Source organism: Antennarius striatus, chromosome 18 (assembly GCF_040054535.1).
Source record: "Antennarius striatus isolate MH-2024 chromosome 18, ASM4005453v1, whole genome shotgun sequence".
Taxonomy (NCBI): domain Eukaryota; kingdom Metazoa; phylum Chordata; class Actinopteri; order Lophiiformes; family Antennariidae; genus Antennarius; species Antennarius striatus.
Window position 1 is genome coordinate 11,616,876 of NC_090793.1, and position 12,436 is coordinate 11,629,311.

General features: G+C 39.9%; 2 protein-coding genes across 5 annotated transcripts; both read left to right on the plus strand.

Moving 5' to 3' along the window:
- Positions 1–414: 414 nt before the first annotated feature.
- On the plus strand, positions 415–5,204 carry asb10 (ankyrin repeat and SOCS box containing 10). Of its 4 annotated transcripts, none has more exons than XM_068340883.1 (5): positions 415–843; positions 1,920–2,187; positions 2,630–3,134; positions 3,624–3,737; positions 4,510–5,204. In XM_068340883.1, the coding sequence occupies exons 1-5, from the start codon at positions 528–530 to the stop codon at positions 4,693–4,695; spliced, it is 1,389 nt and encodes a 462-aa protein (XP_068196984.1). In that variant the 5' UTR covers positions 415–527; the 3' UTR covers positions 4,696–5,204. The 4 variants fall into 4 exon arrangements, with proteins under 4 accessions (XP_068196984.1, XP_068196987.1, XP_068196988.1 ...); XM_068340885.1 differs by lacking the exon at positions 415–843 and adding an exon at positions 1,142–1,699; XM_068340886.1 differs by lacking the exon at positions 3,624–3,737.
- A 1,696-nt stretch (positions 5,205–6,900) lies between these two features.
- On the plus strand, positions 6,901–9,312 carry gbx1 (gastrulation brain homeobox 1). The gene is made up of 2 exons (XM_068341208.1): positions 6,901–7,615; positions 8,310–9,312. Exons 1-2 carry the CDS (start codon positions 7,165–7,167, stop codon positions 8,822–8,824), a joined length of 966 nt encoding a protein of 321 aa, XP_068197309.1. The 5' UTR covers positions 6,901–7,164; the 3' UTR covers positions 8,825–9,312.
- The last annotated feature ends 3,124 nt before the right edge of the window (positions 9,313–12,436 follow it).

Sequence of the window (12,436 nt, forward strand, 5' to 3'; positions counted from 1 at the left end):
TTCATTTTTTTATCATCTAAAAAAAACCTTCAAGACTAAATTTGACACTAAAAGTTGCCCCAATGTTGAAGTCAGCTTCTCCATTTGCATGGACCTTTACATTTTCATTCTTCTTTTTGTGCGGAGCTGTAATTTTAGTGCATCACACCTATATTACTAGCAATGCTAAGCTGTATTTTGCATTAACATTTAATCCAATTAGTTTTAAAAATGTTTTATTACAATGATGTGTAATACTGTAATTACAAAAAATAGGAGTTTATTCCACTCTCGTGACCCAACCTGACAGTGGCTGTAAATTTGCTGAAGGTAAACAGGACAGGCTCAAGTGCACGTGAGACATAAAAATAGCCTTACTTGTCACACAGCGGGGAGGATCTCATACTGAATATCAACACAAGTCTATGAACCGACCCTGTGAACAGCCGGCAGTCACACAGTGGACATTAGAAATAGAAACAAAACAAGTGCCTAGACATCTCCCTCTCTTATCCGTACACATCTTCGTAGGCGGCAGGTCAATCACCATGTCGCGAGGCAGCTTTGTCTTCACGCCCATGGCCTTACGCTCTCTTGAACTTGATAAGGAAATGCTGGAAAGACACAAGTACAAGAAGCAGCTGGCCTCCCATCAAGTCAGTAACTATTTGCTGAGGAAGGACAGGTCATTATTGAGGTCCAGAACTACGCGGCCCGCAACCGTGTGCCATGATGTTGTTGTCCATAATGCCCTGTATACGGGAGACCTGGAGGCTATGCAGTGCCTGTTTCCCAGAGGATCCACAGCAAATCTTATCATTGAGCCACAAGGAGGGGACATGCGTTGGGTCGCCACAGGGGAAGGTAGGAGACTTCATGCTACTATTATGAGTGAATTTGGGAATTCTAATTATTTTGTAAAAGCATTGTTTTGGCAGAAGTGGTACCCTTTACCTTTATCATGTGTATTTCTGTAATATATGCCTGCTCCAGCTCACCCTGATAGAATATATTTATAGAACCAGAGCATAAGATGATATTTACAGAAGGCATCACATGTCAACTACCACTATGGCCAACACTGAAGACAAAGTGGTCCATGCTATTTACAAAGTTCTATTTAATACTGAAACACATTTGTCTAATTGGGTCCCTATAAATAAAAGATCCAGCATTCTAGAATTTACATAAACATCACAATGGGCCTGTTCAAACCATAATGTTGTCATCATTTTTTTTTAATCAATATCCTACTAGATTTGTTGACTAACAGTCAGTCTTCGAGGATTTAAATGGATCAGATGTTTCTTTGAGCAGGTGACTTTTAACACATCAGTCATTGGCTAGTATAATCGCTGCACTGGCGAGCTTCACCAGCTCAACCACAATATCATGTAACACCATCCTGAAATAGTCCTCTCCGCACAAACAGCTTGCATAAGTACTTGTTTCCTTCAGCTGATAACACTCTGTTAAAACTTCAAAAACTCCAGCATGACTTGTATAGCATCTAAGAGGAGGGTATACCGCAATGATGTCATCACTACATCCAAAGCTACAGGTTGTGTCCTGCAATTCTGGAATTCTCTGCTTGTGGGTGATGAGCTCACAATTCTTAGCATTGTGAACGATGAAGAGTATGACTACCTTATCAATGCAGTCTTTGACACGAGCAACATAGAAGAATGGAGGACCTTCAGATTTAACTACAGATGCCTTAGTAGGTTTGCCTGAACTACCATTAATATAAGACTGGTGAAAGTTATGCATTAAAGTTATGAATTTCCTTTACCAAGTATTGACTTTAGAAGGCAAATAGCTGTTTGTGTTTAAATACTTAAAAAATACAAAAATTTATTGCTCATGTGTATCCTATTTGACATGTGTCTTTAGTTTCCATGACAGTCTGTTGAGCTCAAATCTGCACTCCCTGCTGGCAGGAATATGGTCGCTGAATTATGAGCAGGAGCTGACCACGCCGCTTCACATCACAGCCGGGCGAGGATTCACTGACTGCCTGAAACTCCTCCTGCAGCGCGGGGCCGATGTCAGCCTTGCACCTGGTGGTGCCACTGCTTTGCACGAGTCCTGTGAAAGCAACCAGCCAGAGAGTACCAAACTACTGCTGATGCATGGTGCTGATCCCAACGTCGTCTCAGAGGACGGCCTTATGCCTTTGCACGTTTGCACCAGTCCTGATTCCATCCAGTAAGTAATAGAGAACCAAACTAAAAAATAAAAACCAGTGCCTCATCTGATTCTCAACCAGCATGACTTGAAGAATAACACAATAGACAATAACACACAGACAAGATTATCCCAGAAACAAATAAGACATAAACTAACTAACTTTTCTAAGTAGATGAGTAATTTATCTTTTTTTCCACCATATCACCATAGACTTTTCTTGATACTACATTCTAGAACACATGTGTCAAAGTCGGGGGCTAAATGTGGCCCGCCACATCATTTTATGTGGATAGAGGCTATGTAATGAAAACATTTGGAAAATTACAGGCAATGATGATGAAAAGATACTTGACCTCTCGTGACAGGATAGTCAGAACAAAAAGGTTAAGGTTAAGATAGATCAAAAAAACAATACATGTGTGTTCTATGAGAAACTAAAGGTTTTTAATTCTGCCTGCAGGTGTGCCAAATATCTTATTCAGTATGGAGCGGCAATCAATGGTCGGTCAATAGATGAAGATGACACTCCGTTACATGTGGCAGCAAGGAATGGCCTACCTGAGCACACTGAGCTTTACCTACGCTACGCAGCTGCTGTGGACAAACAGAATGACGAAGGCCTCACGCCTCTTAATGCTGCCTGTTCACAGCGGCAGGAGGTGCAGGACCTACAGCGTTACTTCAAGGTGTGCCAGATTCTCCTGGGTGCAGGGGCTGATGTTCACGCTGTGGACCAGGACAAACACAGTCCCTTGCACATGGCCTGTAAGAATGTAAACCCAGATGTAGTCGATCTGCTGTTGGCTAATGGTGCTCGTGTAAACGACATGGACTATGGTGGTGAAGCTCCTATGCACAACATCTTGAAGGTTGTGTGCTACAAGGTCGGTCATCAGCCTGAGAGGATTGTTCGTGCTCTGCTCAACCACGGATCTATTCGGGTGTGGCCCGGTGCTTTGCCCGTGGTAAGAAATTAAAAGCAGCATGTTCCCTAATAAAATATCAAATGTAAAACGTTTACATTTAATAAGGCATTCCACCTCAGTTTGTATTAGCACTGAGAGCCAGGTAGACAGTAAGCAGGCTAATCTCTCCTGAATAGCAACTATAGCCCATGTAACACCTTGCAGTATTCAAAACTTTACAACTCCAGATTTAAATCATTCCCATTTCATGACACAACATGAAGTGTTGCACTCTGCGGGAAACAGACTACAGCTATCAAGTGAACCCACGTGCACGAGACAAAATGCCGAGTTCCTAATTAGGCAAGTGTTAATAGGAGATTAATTAGACCTAATTGTATAATTTCCAGTTAAACCCCTGGAGGGAAGACCAATCTGTTCATTTCACAAGTGTTTAATTACTTTATTTCTTCAGTTCTATGGAGTCACCAGCTCGCTTGTGAACTTAAATGATGAATGGCAACATTTTGCTACGTGTTGTGCTTTTAGGTTTTGAAGCACTGCTCTGTGTCTCCACGCTCAATTGAAGTTCTTCTGAACGCATACAGTCACCTCAAAGTTACAGACAAATGGGTTGAGTCTGTGTCCACGGAGGTGTTTAAGGTAAAACCTTTTTAAAAAGTAAACTTGTGAAGGTGTTTTAAGGATTTTTCTGTATTTTTTTTCTTTTTTCCTAACGTTTTATTTCTCTTATTCCATTTTCATGCCCAAATTATATATTATGTATAAACAGTATTATGTAATTTGAAAAACTGCAAGAACATGAACTCTCTAAAATTATTGAATAATAATAATAATAATAATAATAATAATAATTATTATTATTATTATTATTATTATTATTATTATTATTATTATTATTATTATTATCATTATTATTATTATTGTTATTATTATTATGATAAGACTAGGCTCCAGCAACCCCCATTACCCCCATGACCCACAAAAAGCGAAATAAGCAGTCAAGTAAATGAATGGATGAATGAGTGAATGGTTGCATGAATGAATGAATAAGAAGAAGATGTTTCAGTGTGATAATTCCTAAACTGAAGATACTGTACCTCTTGACATATCCTCAGTCATACAGAATTTGAATGATATAATTTGTATGATTTCATAAATAAATCAAAATATACAGACATTCTAATGTATTTTGTAGGTAGTGAAGGATAATTTTGTGGGCAGTCAGCCTATTTGATATTTGCTTCAAAGTATTCAAAAACAATATTAAGACTTTATTAATGAAAATAAATACTGAGCACTTGTTACTGTTCATTGGTGCAAAAATTCTACCACTGTCTGCTGTTAAGTGAGACAACTAATATCAGTACCTCTTCACACAATCTTGTTCGTATTTGTGTTTCCAACCTCTCAGGAAAACAAAGAGTTCTATGAATCGATCTTCTCTCTGGCACTGACTCCTCGCTCCCTACAACACTTGGCACGCCACAGAGTCAGATGTTTCCTGGAGGGCCGGATACATGAAGTGATTCCTAAACTTAAACTACCCACCTTCATCAAGAATTACCTGCTTCTGGAGTACAGAGGTTATGTACACTGAGAGCACTTTGAGTAGCCTCTATCCACTCCTAGATTGACTGATGCCAGGTGTGAGACAGTACAACATTCTAGATGATGGTTAAAGTACTTGCTTCATCTGTAGAACAAAGACTACTATATGAAGGTGTTTTAAATAATATCTCTTTTAAGGTTTTCAGGAGGAAAAAACAGCTCTTCTGTCACTTTAATTCGAGATGTCTTTTTGTACTTTAATTTTACACCACAAGAGGGCGCTATAGACTAGAGTTGGTAAGGAATGAGGTCGAATGTTATATATTTTTCTCACTTGTCTCTATTTTTTTAACTTCTACTCCTGAAAACACAGATGCTCAGATACCTGTTTTTTTTTTTTAAATATATTTAGTGACTGATTTTAGTTTGATGTTAATGCACATAGCAATAACGTGTTTGATGTATATTGAGGACCGCCACAAAATATTTGCACATTTGCTGGTTTTTCCACAATGATTGAAATTGTCTCGATTTAGATAAAAAATAATTCACCATTAATATTAAATGAGGTCATTCTTCTTTCATTGTTCCTGGTAGTCTTTTCTGCGTTTTCTTGGCAGATTGACAGATATATCTGATTTAAATTAAAAATAACTTAGAACTAGATTGAATTCAATCTATTTTAATTTTTGCTTTTATGAACAAAACACTGTAATATGTCTTTAACTCGGTCATCATCAAAAATTAATGACACACAGACACAACGGATAAAGAAAAATAGGAAAAACGCACTTGCCAGTCTATCCCATGAGTTATTTGACAAATAAGTTAGTATAAACAGATTTAGCACACATTATTATTATTGTTGTATTAAAAGTAGTTTGCAAATGTATATTCTGAAAATAACACGGATTTTTAAAAAATAAGCTCATGCACTAATTATTCAATTTTTTTGTTTAAAATAATTTCAATAATCCAATATAGCTCATAGATACACACATGCATACATATTCTACAGCCTATTAACGTTCATTTAATTTGGTGTGGGGAACTGAGAAGAAGCTGTGTGACATCAGAATTCCTCTCAGAAAGAAATGGGGAGTGGAGCTCGGCAAATGGTTTCAATAGATCAAAGAGGGGTCCTGCTGAAGTCACTTGCAATTACAAGAATTAGCCTAGCCTGGCCCTCCACTGCTAATCAGAGTCGGTGGTGATATGTTTATGTCCTCGTGCAATCAGACGACCAGTTGGAGAGCTCGGGCACCCGGGAGCTCAATAGAGCTAATCATCGTCTATTTCCATTGCCATTTAAAAGGTGAAATGATCTGCGATTAAACCAATCTTTAAGGAAAAAACCTTTTTCTCCTCCACATGCAAGTCTATTTTTGATCGGGGGTGAATTTCATCTCCTAGAACGCAAAGTGTAAATGTGCGCCTTATTTAATGTTATCAAATCGTTTTATGGATGATTTAAGTTGATAGACACTAATACAAGATAAAGTTATTAGATCACAACTTCAAATAAATCCTATTCCAAACAGAGCTTCCTTTAAGTCCTAGTGTGTCCGTCTCCAAACTGCAGCTGACCCCCGCGTAAATGTCTTTTATCTGAATCTAATTTCGCACCAAGTATCTCTCTCCAAGGAACAATTGTTGCGGCACTTCTTTTTCTGAAGCCAAACGCATTGGTTTTTTATCCGCGGAGAATAGGACAGAGAGCCTGGAAACATCTGCCTCCCCCCTCCCTCCTGCCTCTGATGGCCATCGGCCCCCAATATTTCAACAAAGGCCACCGTTGTTTTATGCTGTCCTTTGCATTCAGAGTAATTACTTATCATCAATCAAAATTAATAATAGCTGATTGGGTTGGTGTGGCCAACGATTATAGAAGGGGAAGGGCTGGAACAGTCTCTCACACAGTTTGCAGTCAATGGTGGACCTGGCTGAAGGGGAGGAGGGCTGGGTGTGCGACCCGTCTATTTGGTCTCCACTGGGAAACTACCGCCTCTCTAGACGGCCAAAAAGTCGGAGGCTGAGTAAGGAAATGAAGCGTAATTTGAGGAAGATGGATGAGCCCCCAGGGAAGCACCCCCCTTTTCATTCCGCTTGTACTGCAGATGATAACCAATGCGCTCTCGCCCTTCTCTGTGCGCGCGTACGCACGAAAACACGGTGCATCGCAAGTTGGGCGGGGGGGGAGGAGGAGGTGGAGTTGCAGGGGGGGGGGGGGGGTAGATAGATAGATAGACAGAGCGTGTGTTTATGTCTCAGTGTGTGACAAATAAGAGGGAAAGGGAGCAGTGGGGCACACAACAAAGCGCCCGACTGACTGACGCATTTAGAGCGCACAGATCCGGTGGAGCGGTCTACTCCAACACGGGATGACAACACGGCATCGGATCTACTTTCAATCCACTCGGTCTTTGCGCTGAAAGTTTTTTTTTTTTTTGCGCGTCAACAAGGACAAAAGGACACCTCGAGTTGAAGTTTCCACCAAATAAACGCATTTGCCGGCAGAATGCAGAGACCAGGCGGCCAAGGGACGGCGTTTTCAATCGATTCACTGATAGGGAGCCCCCAGCCCAGACCGGGACACCTGCTGTATACGGGCTATCCTATGTTCATGCCATACAGACCGCTGGTCATTCCACAAGCTTTATCCCACTCCCCTTTATCGTCTGGTATACCTCCACTGGCGCCTTTGGCTTCCTTTGCGGGACGGCTCACTAATACGTTCTGTGCTAGTTTGGGACAAGGGGTGCCGTCCATGGTTGCGCTCACCACGGCGATGCCGAGTTTCTCGGATCCCCCGGACAGTTTTTACCCACCACAGGAACTCCCAGGTCCACGTTTGAGTGCCGCAGATCCCGGAGCAAGAAGGCAGGAAAGTCCGCACTCCGAGGAGCTGCACAGCCGGGATAAGGGCTCTGAGTTGCTCAACTTCTCTGAAACTTTTCAAACGATATCCGGTAAGTTTGGCCTCGTTACTTTTTATAATATTCCATCAAATCCAAAAATCATGAGTGCTGCGTAAAAGACAACCTTTTGCGCGTAAAATGCCAAAAGAAACTGGCATGTGTTTGACCTTTAGAGTTACAGTGAAATTAAAAGTAAATGCCAACTTAAAATATATATTTTTTTATAAATATCAATGAAGCAAAATGTATTACAGTTGAAATTTTAAGAGATGCACTCCTGTGACAGTAAAACTATAAAATCTCACTTCAAATAACATTCAAACGATTCAGGTAGTTACAGAGTGTATTTCTAGAATTTAATTTATGTCATTATATAATAAAAAAAACTGAAAAAAAAATCTATTTTAGAAGAAATTGATTTTTTTTTCAAGAGAACCCGCTTGAAGTTGTCAAAAGAAGGAGGCCCACTTCAATGCAACAACTTGGATTTTACACGTTGTTTAAGCCAGTATGAGGTCACCTAATGTTACTACATTATAAAAATATATATAATATTATATTACCTCTATATAATATATATATTTCTAGCATTTTTCATCCATCTTGTTCTCGGTTGCCTCTATGATCCTTGAAAACAATGTTTAGCAGGTACAATGTCGTGAAAGATGGCTTTTAAAAAATGTGTATACATGAAATGAACGTTTTTTTTAAATTGTTTTTTTTTTTTTAAATTTCTTCACGTTAGGTGAGACCAAACTTTACAGCTCAGACGATGAGAAGCTGGACCTAAAATCTGCAGACACCGTCTGCAGCGATCGAGAGGACAGCTCCGCAGACAGCGAGAACGAAAGTTTCTCAGACGGGAACAACTGTGGCTCCCTGTCCCAGAAGAGCAAATTGAAAAGCGGCTCTCAGGACGCGATGCCGACCGGCAGCTCAGCGGGGAAGAGCCGGAGGAGACGAACAGCTTTCACCAGCGAGCAGCTGCTGGAACTTGAAAAGGAGTTTCACTGTAAAAAGTACCTTTCTCTGACTGAACGCTCGCAGATCGCACACGCACTTAAACTGAGCGAGGTGCAGGTGAAGATCTGGTTTCAGAACCGCAGGGCCAAATGGAAACGGATCAAAGCTGGCAACGTGAACAACCGATCAGGAGAACCGGTGAGAAATCCCAAAATAGTGGTCCCCATCCCTGTGCACGTCAACAGGTTTGCTGTGAGGAGTCAGCATCAACAAATAGAGCAAGGGACCCGGCCATGAACTAAGATAAAAGATTTAAAAAAAAAAAAAAAAAAAATCACAATAATAAAGAAAACGCTTAAACTGACTGTCTGTTCCGCTATGTTGAACGCATGAAGCACAAAAAGGGAGAGTTCGGTTCATTTTGTCAGAGGTGAGAGATTCTCTCGCGGACAGATCATTTATGTGGCAAAAAAAGCGGCGGTCATTTTTTTTTTTTTAATTTATTGTACTGTGAATATGTAAATATATATGGGTAAAAATGGGCACTATGAGATGAGCCTGTAAAGAATTTTTTTAAGTATTTATATGTAGGGCCAAGATGTTCTGTTGATTTATGTGCATGTCCTCATTTAGTGAAGCTGAAATTTTGTTTTGTGTTTCGTACAATTTGTTGCCACTTGCATGTGAAGAGGATTTTACGTTATGTTTGGTGACTGTAGGAACCACATTTGACAGCTATTTGTGCAAAGAAGAAAAGATGTGAAGGAATTAATGACCAAACAGGGGACAACTGTAAAATATAATGATCTAATAAATCGCGTTAAACGAAAGTGCATCCAGATCGAATTTTTCTTGTGTAGGGACCAGACTAACATTGGGTATATGCTTAAAAAACAAGAGTTATTTCCCTAATTTTTTTTAGTGATGAAAAGTTAGGCCTCCATAAATCCATGTTTAAAAATAACATTGGTTCAAACTGCAGATAAGAGTATGTATTGTTATGCATATATTTATGTTACACGTTTTAAGTAAAATTATAAAAAAAATTCTAATCAGGAATAATATTTTTTAGTTTAATGATTAAAATATTTTATGTAATTTCTACATATATCAATGCATTTACTTGGCAACTGTTTTATTTATGTATTTTTAATTTTTTTATAATGAAATTCACCACATCAACTTAAATTCACATCGCATTTTTCTCCCGAAAGCTGAAGTGCAAGGTGAATGGATGGTTTTTTAAATAGCAGCAGTGACTGATTCCTCTTGAGGAGGCCATGTTGTCTCAAGTGGACTGATGGAACCTCGTGGGGTGGGGGACACATTGAGCACGTTGTACATGAACTCATCTATCAGTTAGAGCAGAGAGGATAACCAAAGCACTTTCATTTGAGGTGTTTCACTTAAGTAGAACAATAGAAAAGATTTTCATATTCCATGAAGTATTAATTGGATTAAAGATCACAGGTTGAATTATTTAGAAAATCTTAAAATGACAACTTTTAAACTTAAAATTCAGTTAAAAACATTTGGTAAGTATTTTATGATTGATAGTAAAGGAGGTAGGATATGACTTATAATAAAATTATTTCTGGTAACTAAATGAACACTCACATGCATCAATAAGACAATATTGACCCAACTAAAGACCAAATCTGAAAACTAAATATGATGTGAAATGACAGGTAATACCGAGCCTCAAAGAAATCCATAGCTACATTGACATCTTGCCACATATGAGAAAGGGAAAACGGAACCATGATAATTTCCAATCACATATATCGATGTGGGTTTTTAGGGTTTTGCTAAACTCTTTCCAGGAAAATGTCAATTGTAAGAACTTCACATTATTTGAAGGAAAATACAGTCATGCCTCAAGTCATACTTAACCTACAGCAGAGGCACCTGTTGAGTTATGAAGATAGGGCAAGCGTCTTCATAAAAATCTACTGGCATTTTGTATTTTTGTTACACTAACCTTTGTAACAAAAATAGAATGAGTTTTATTGACACCAGTCGGAACGGACAATACTTTATTGGCCGACATTTATGTCAAAACTCTCATGGATGCACTCACTGCAAATGGTTTCATCTTACTTTGACCTAAGAGCATAAATAGATGCAGTAAAGTTTATTTCATCGCTCATCTCATATGTCAAGACTGTGACACTTGGATGGGGATTCAAGATGGGTTGATTATGAGAGGGTGCAGTGGAAGTTTTATTATGGTCCAGGAGTCGACTGATGTAGATGGTCTGTTTCACAACACTGTGCAACAGATATTTTGGTCCCCATGAACTGGGGACAATGAAGTGCTGAAGCGCAGCACAGGCAGGTGTTATTGAAAATGATCCTGCATGGAAATGATTTCATTCCAGAGTTAGTTTTCAGATATGTGCAGCAAAAAAAAAAAAAAGGTCACATTTTATCAGATTTGCTTTATTTAAACTTTATTTGGAAGATACAGATGTTGTGTGTTTTCTTTAATGGCCTACTTGTGAATCTGTTAATCCTTTATGAGTTTAACACATCTCTCCACCACCTTGTGAGAAACCTTAGTTTTAAGGCAGCATCTGTTCACTCTACTGCTTGAATCACAATTGAAATATCAGAAGATTTTGTCAGAAAACATTTCCACATTCCACACCTGGAGAGAGAGAGAGAGAGAGAGAAGAAAGAGCGGGATCTCCTTATTTTCTGGTGGTGTAAAACTGCATGCTGCTCAGCGCCGACTGGAGGCTGACTTCTCAGGAGGTTCAGGACGATCGTGGCTTTTCAGTGATGTATGGGCAGATGCATCAAATCGCACAAGATAAACAAGCGATGAGTTTCATCAGGGCCATCATAGCTTTAATTTGGCTGCCTAATGAGTCAGATCTAGTGGCGGAGATAAGAGTTGTCAGAGGCCTGGCTCTAATGAATTTCTTGCCACTTGTAATCAAGGTTGCCTGTCTGAGGGGGGATGATTAATGGAACCCTGGAGGATTCCCTCGACCCTCAGCCTTCATTACAGCTAATGCATTCTCGGGCAAATTAACAGAGAAATGCGTTCAAAAGCCAACAGGGAAAGGGAGAATAAGAGTGAGGGAAGAAGCGATGGGGGAAACTGGAGAGAGCGATGGGAACGGAGAGTTTATGCAAGACAAAGGAGAAAGATGCGGGCATGTAGGAACCAGGCTGGCAGCAGGGGTGGGTAACAGAGAGGCAGAAATGTGTGTAAAACCAGGATGGCGACAGAGGTTTGGGACGGTTGCAAGGCATCGCGCAGAATATATGAACTGTTTGCACATGATGGAGTCAAAATTGATAAATGGATGTTTATGCCGGAAGGGGGGGGGTGGGTGGGTGGGGAGAGGTGGGAAAGTCATATGGAAAGAGTGGAGTGGATATAATTACTGGTTTAAAAGGTTAAAAAGGTGAATGTAGGACCGTAACATGTCCAAATGAAGACAGACTGACACACATAAAACACCTTAAAGCAACATGTGTTACAACAGAGTCCATCTCTGAGCAGACTGCTCAAGAGGCCCATGGCAGCTCCTACATGTGGAAATATGGATTTAATGTTTGCCAACATGGTCTCATCAGGTCTTTGTGTACCCATCCATCAGCCTCAGATCCACCTCTGCAATCTTGGAGGCAATTTGTCTGAGAGGAGGTGGGCGGCAGAGAGCCCTCCTCAATGTTTAGCAGGCCCTGATGAAATATCAAAACACACAGCAGTGCAAGCAAGCGACGTAGACTCACCACAACAAACACGATGAAGCCAGGGCATGAAGCATGAGGCGAGGTGATTAATCACAGGGAACATTCTTTGAAGTTATTTCTAAGGAGATGCGGAGTGAATATGACTTTGGTAAATATGATTTAGGTAATGTTCATTTAAGCATCACCTTAAATCTCTGA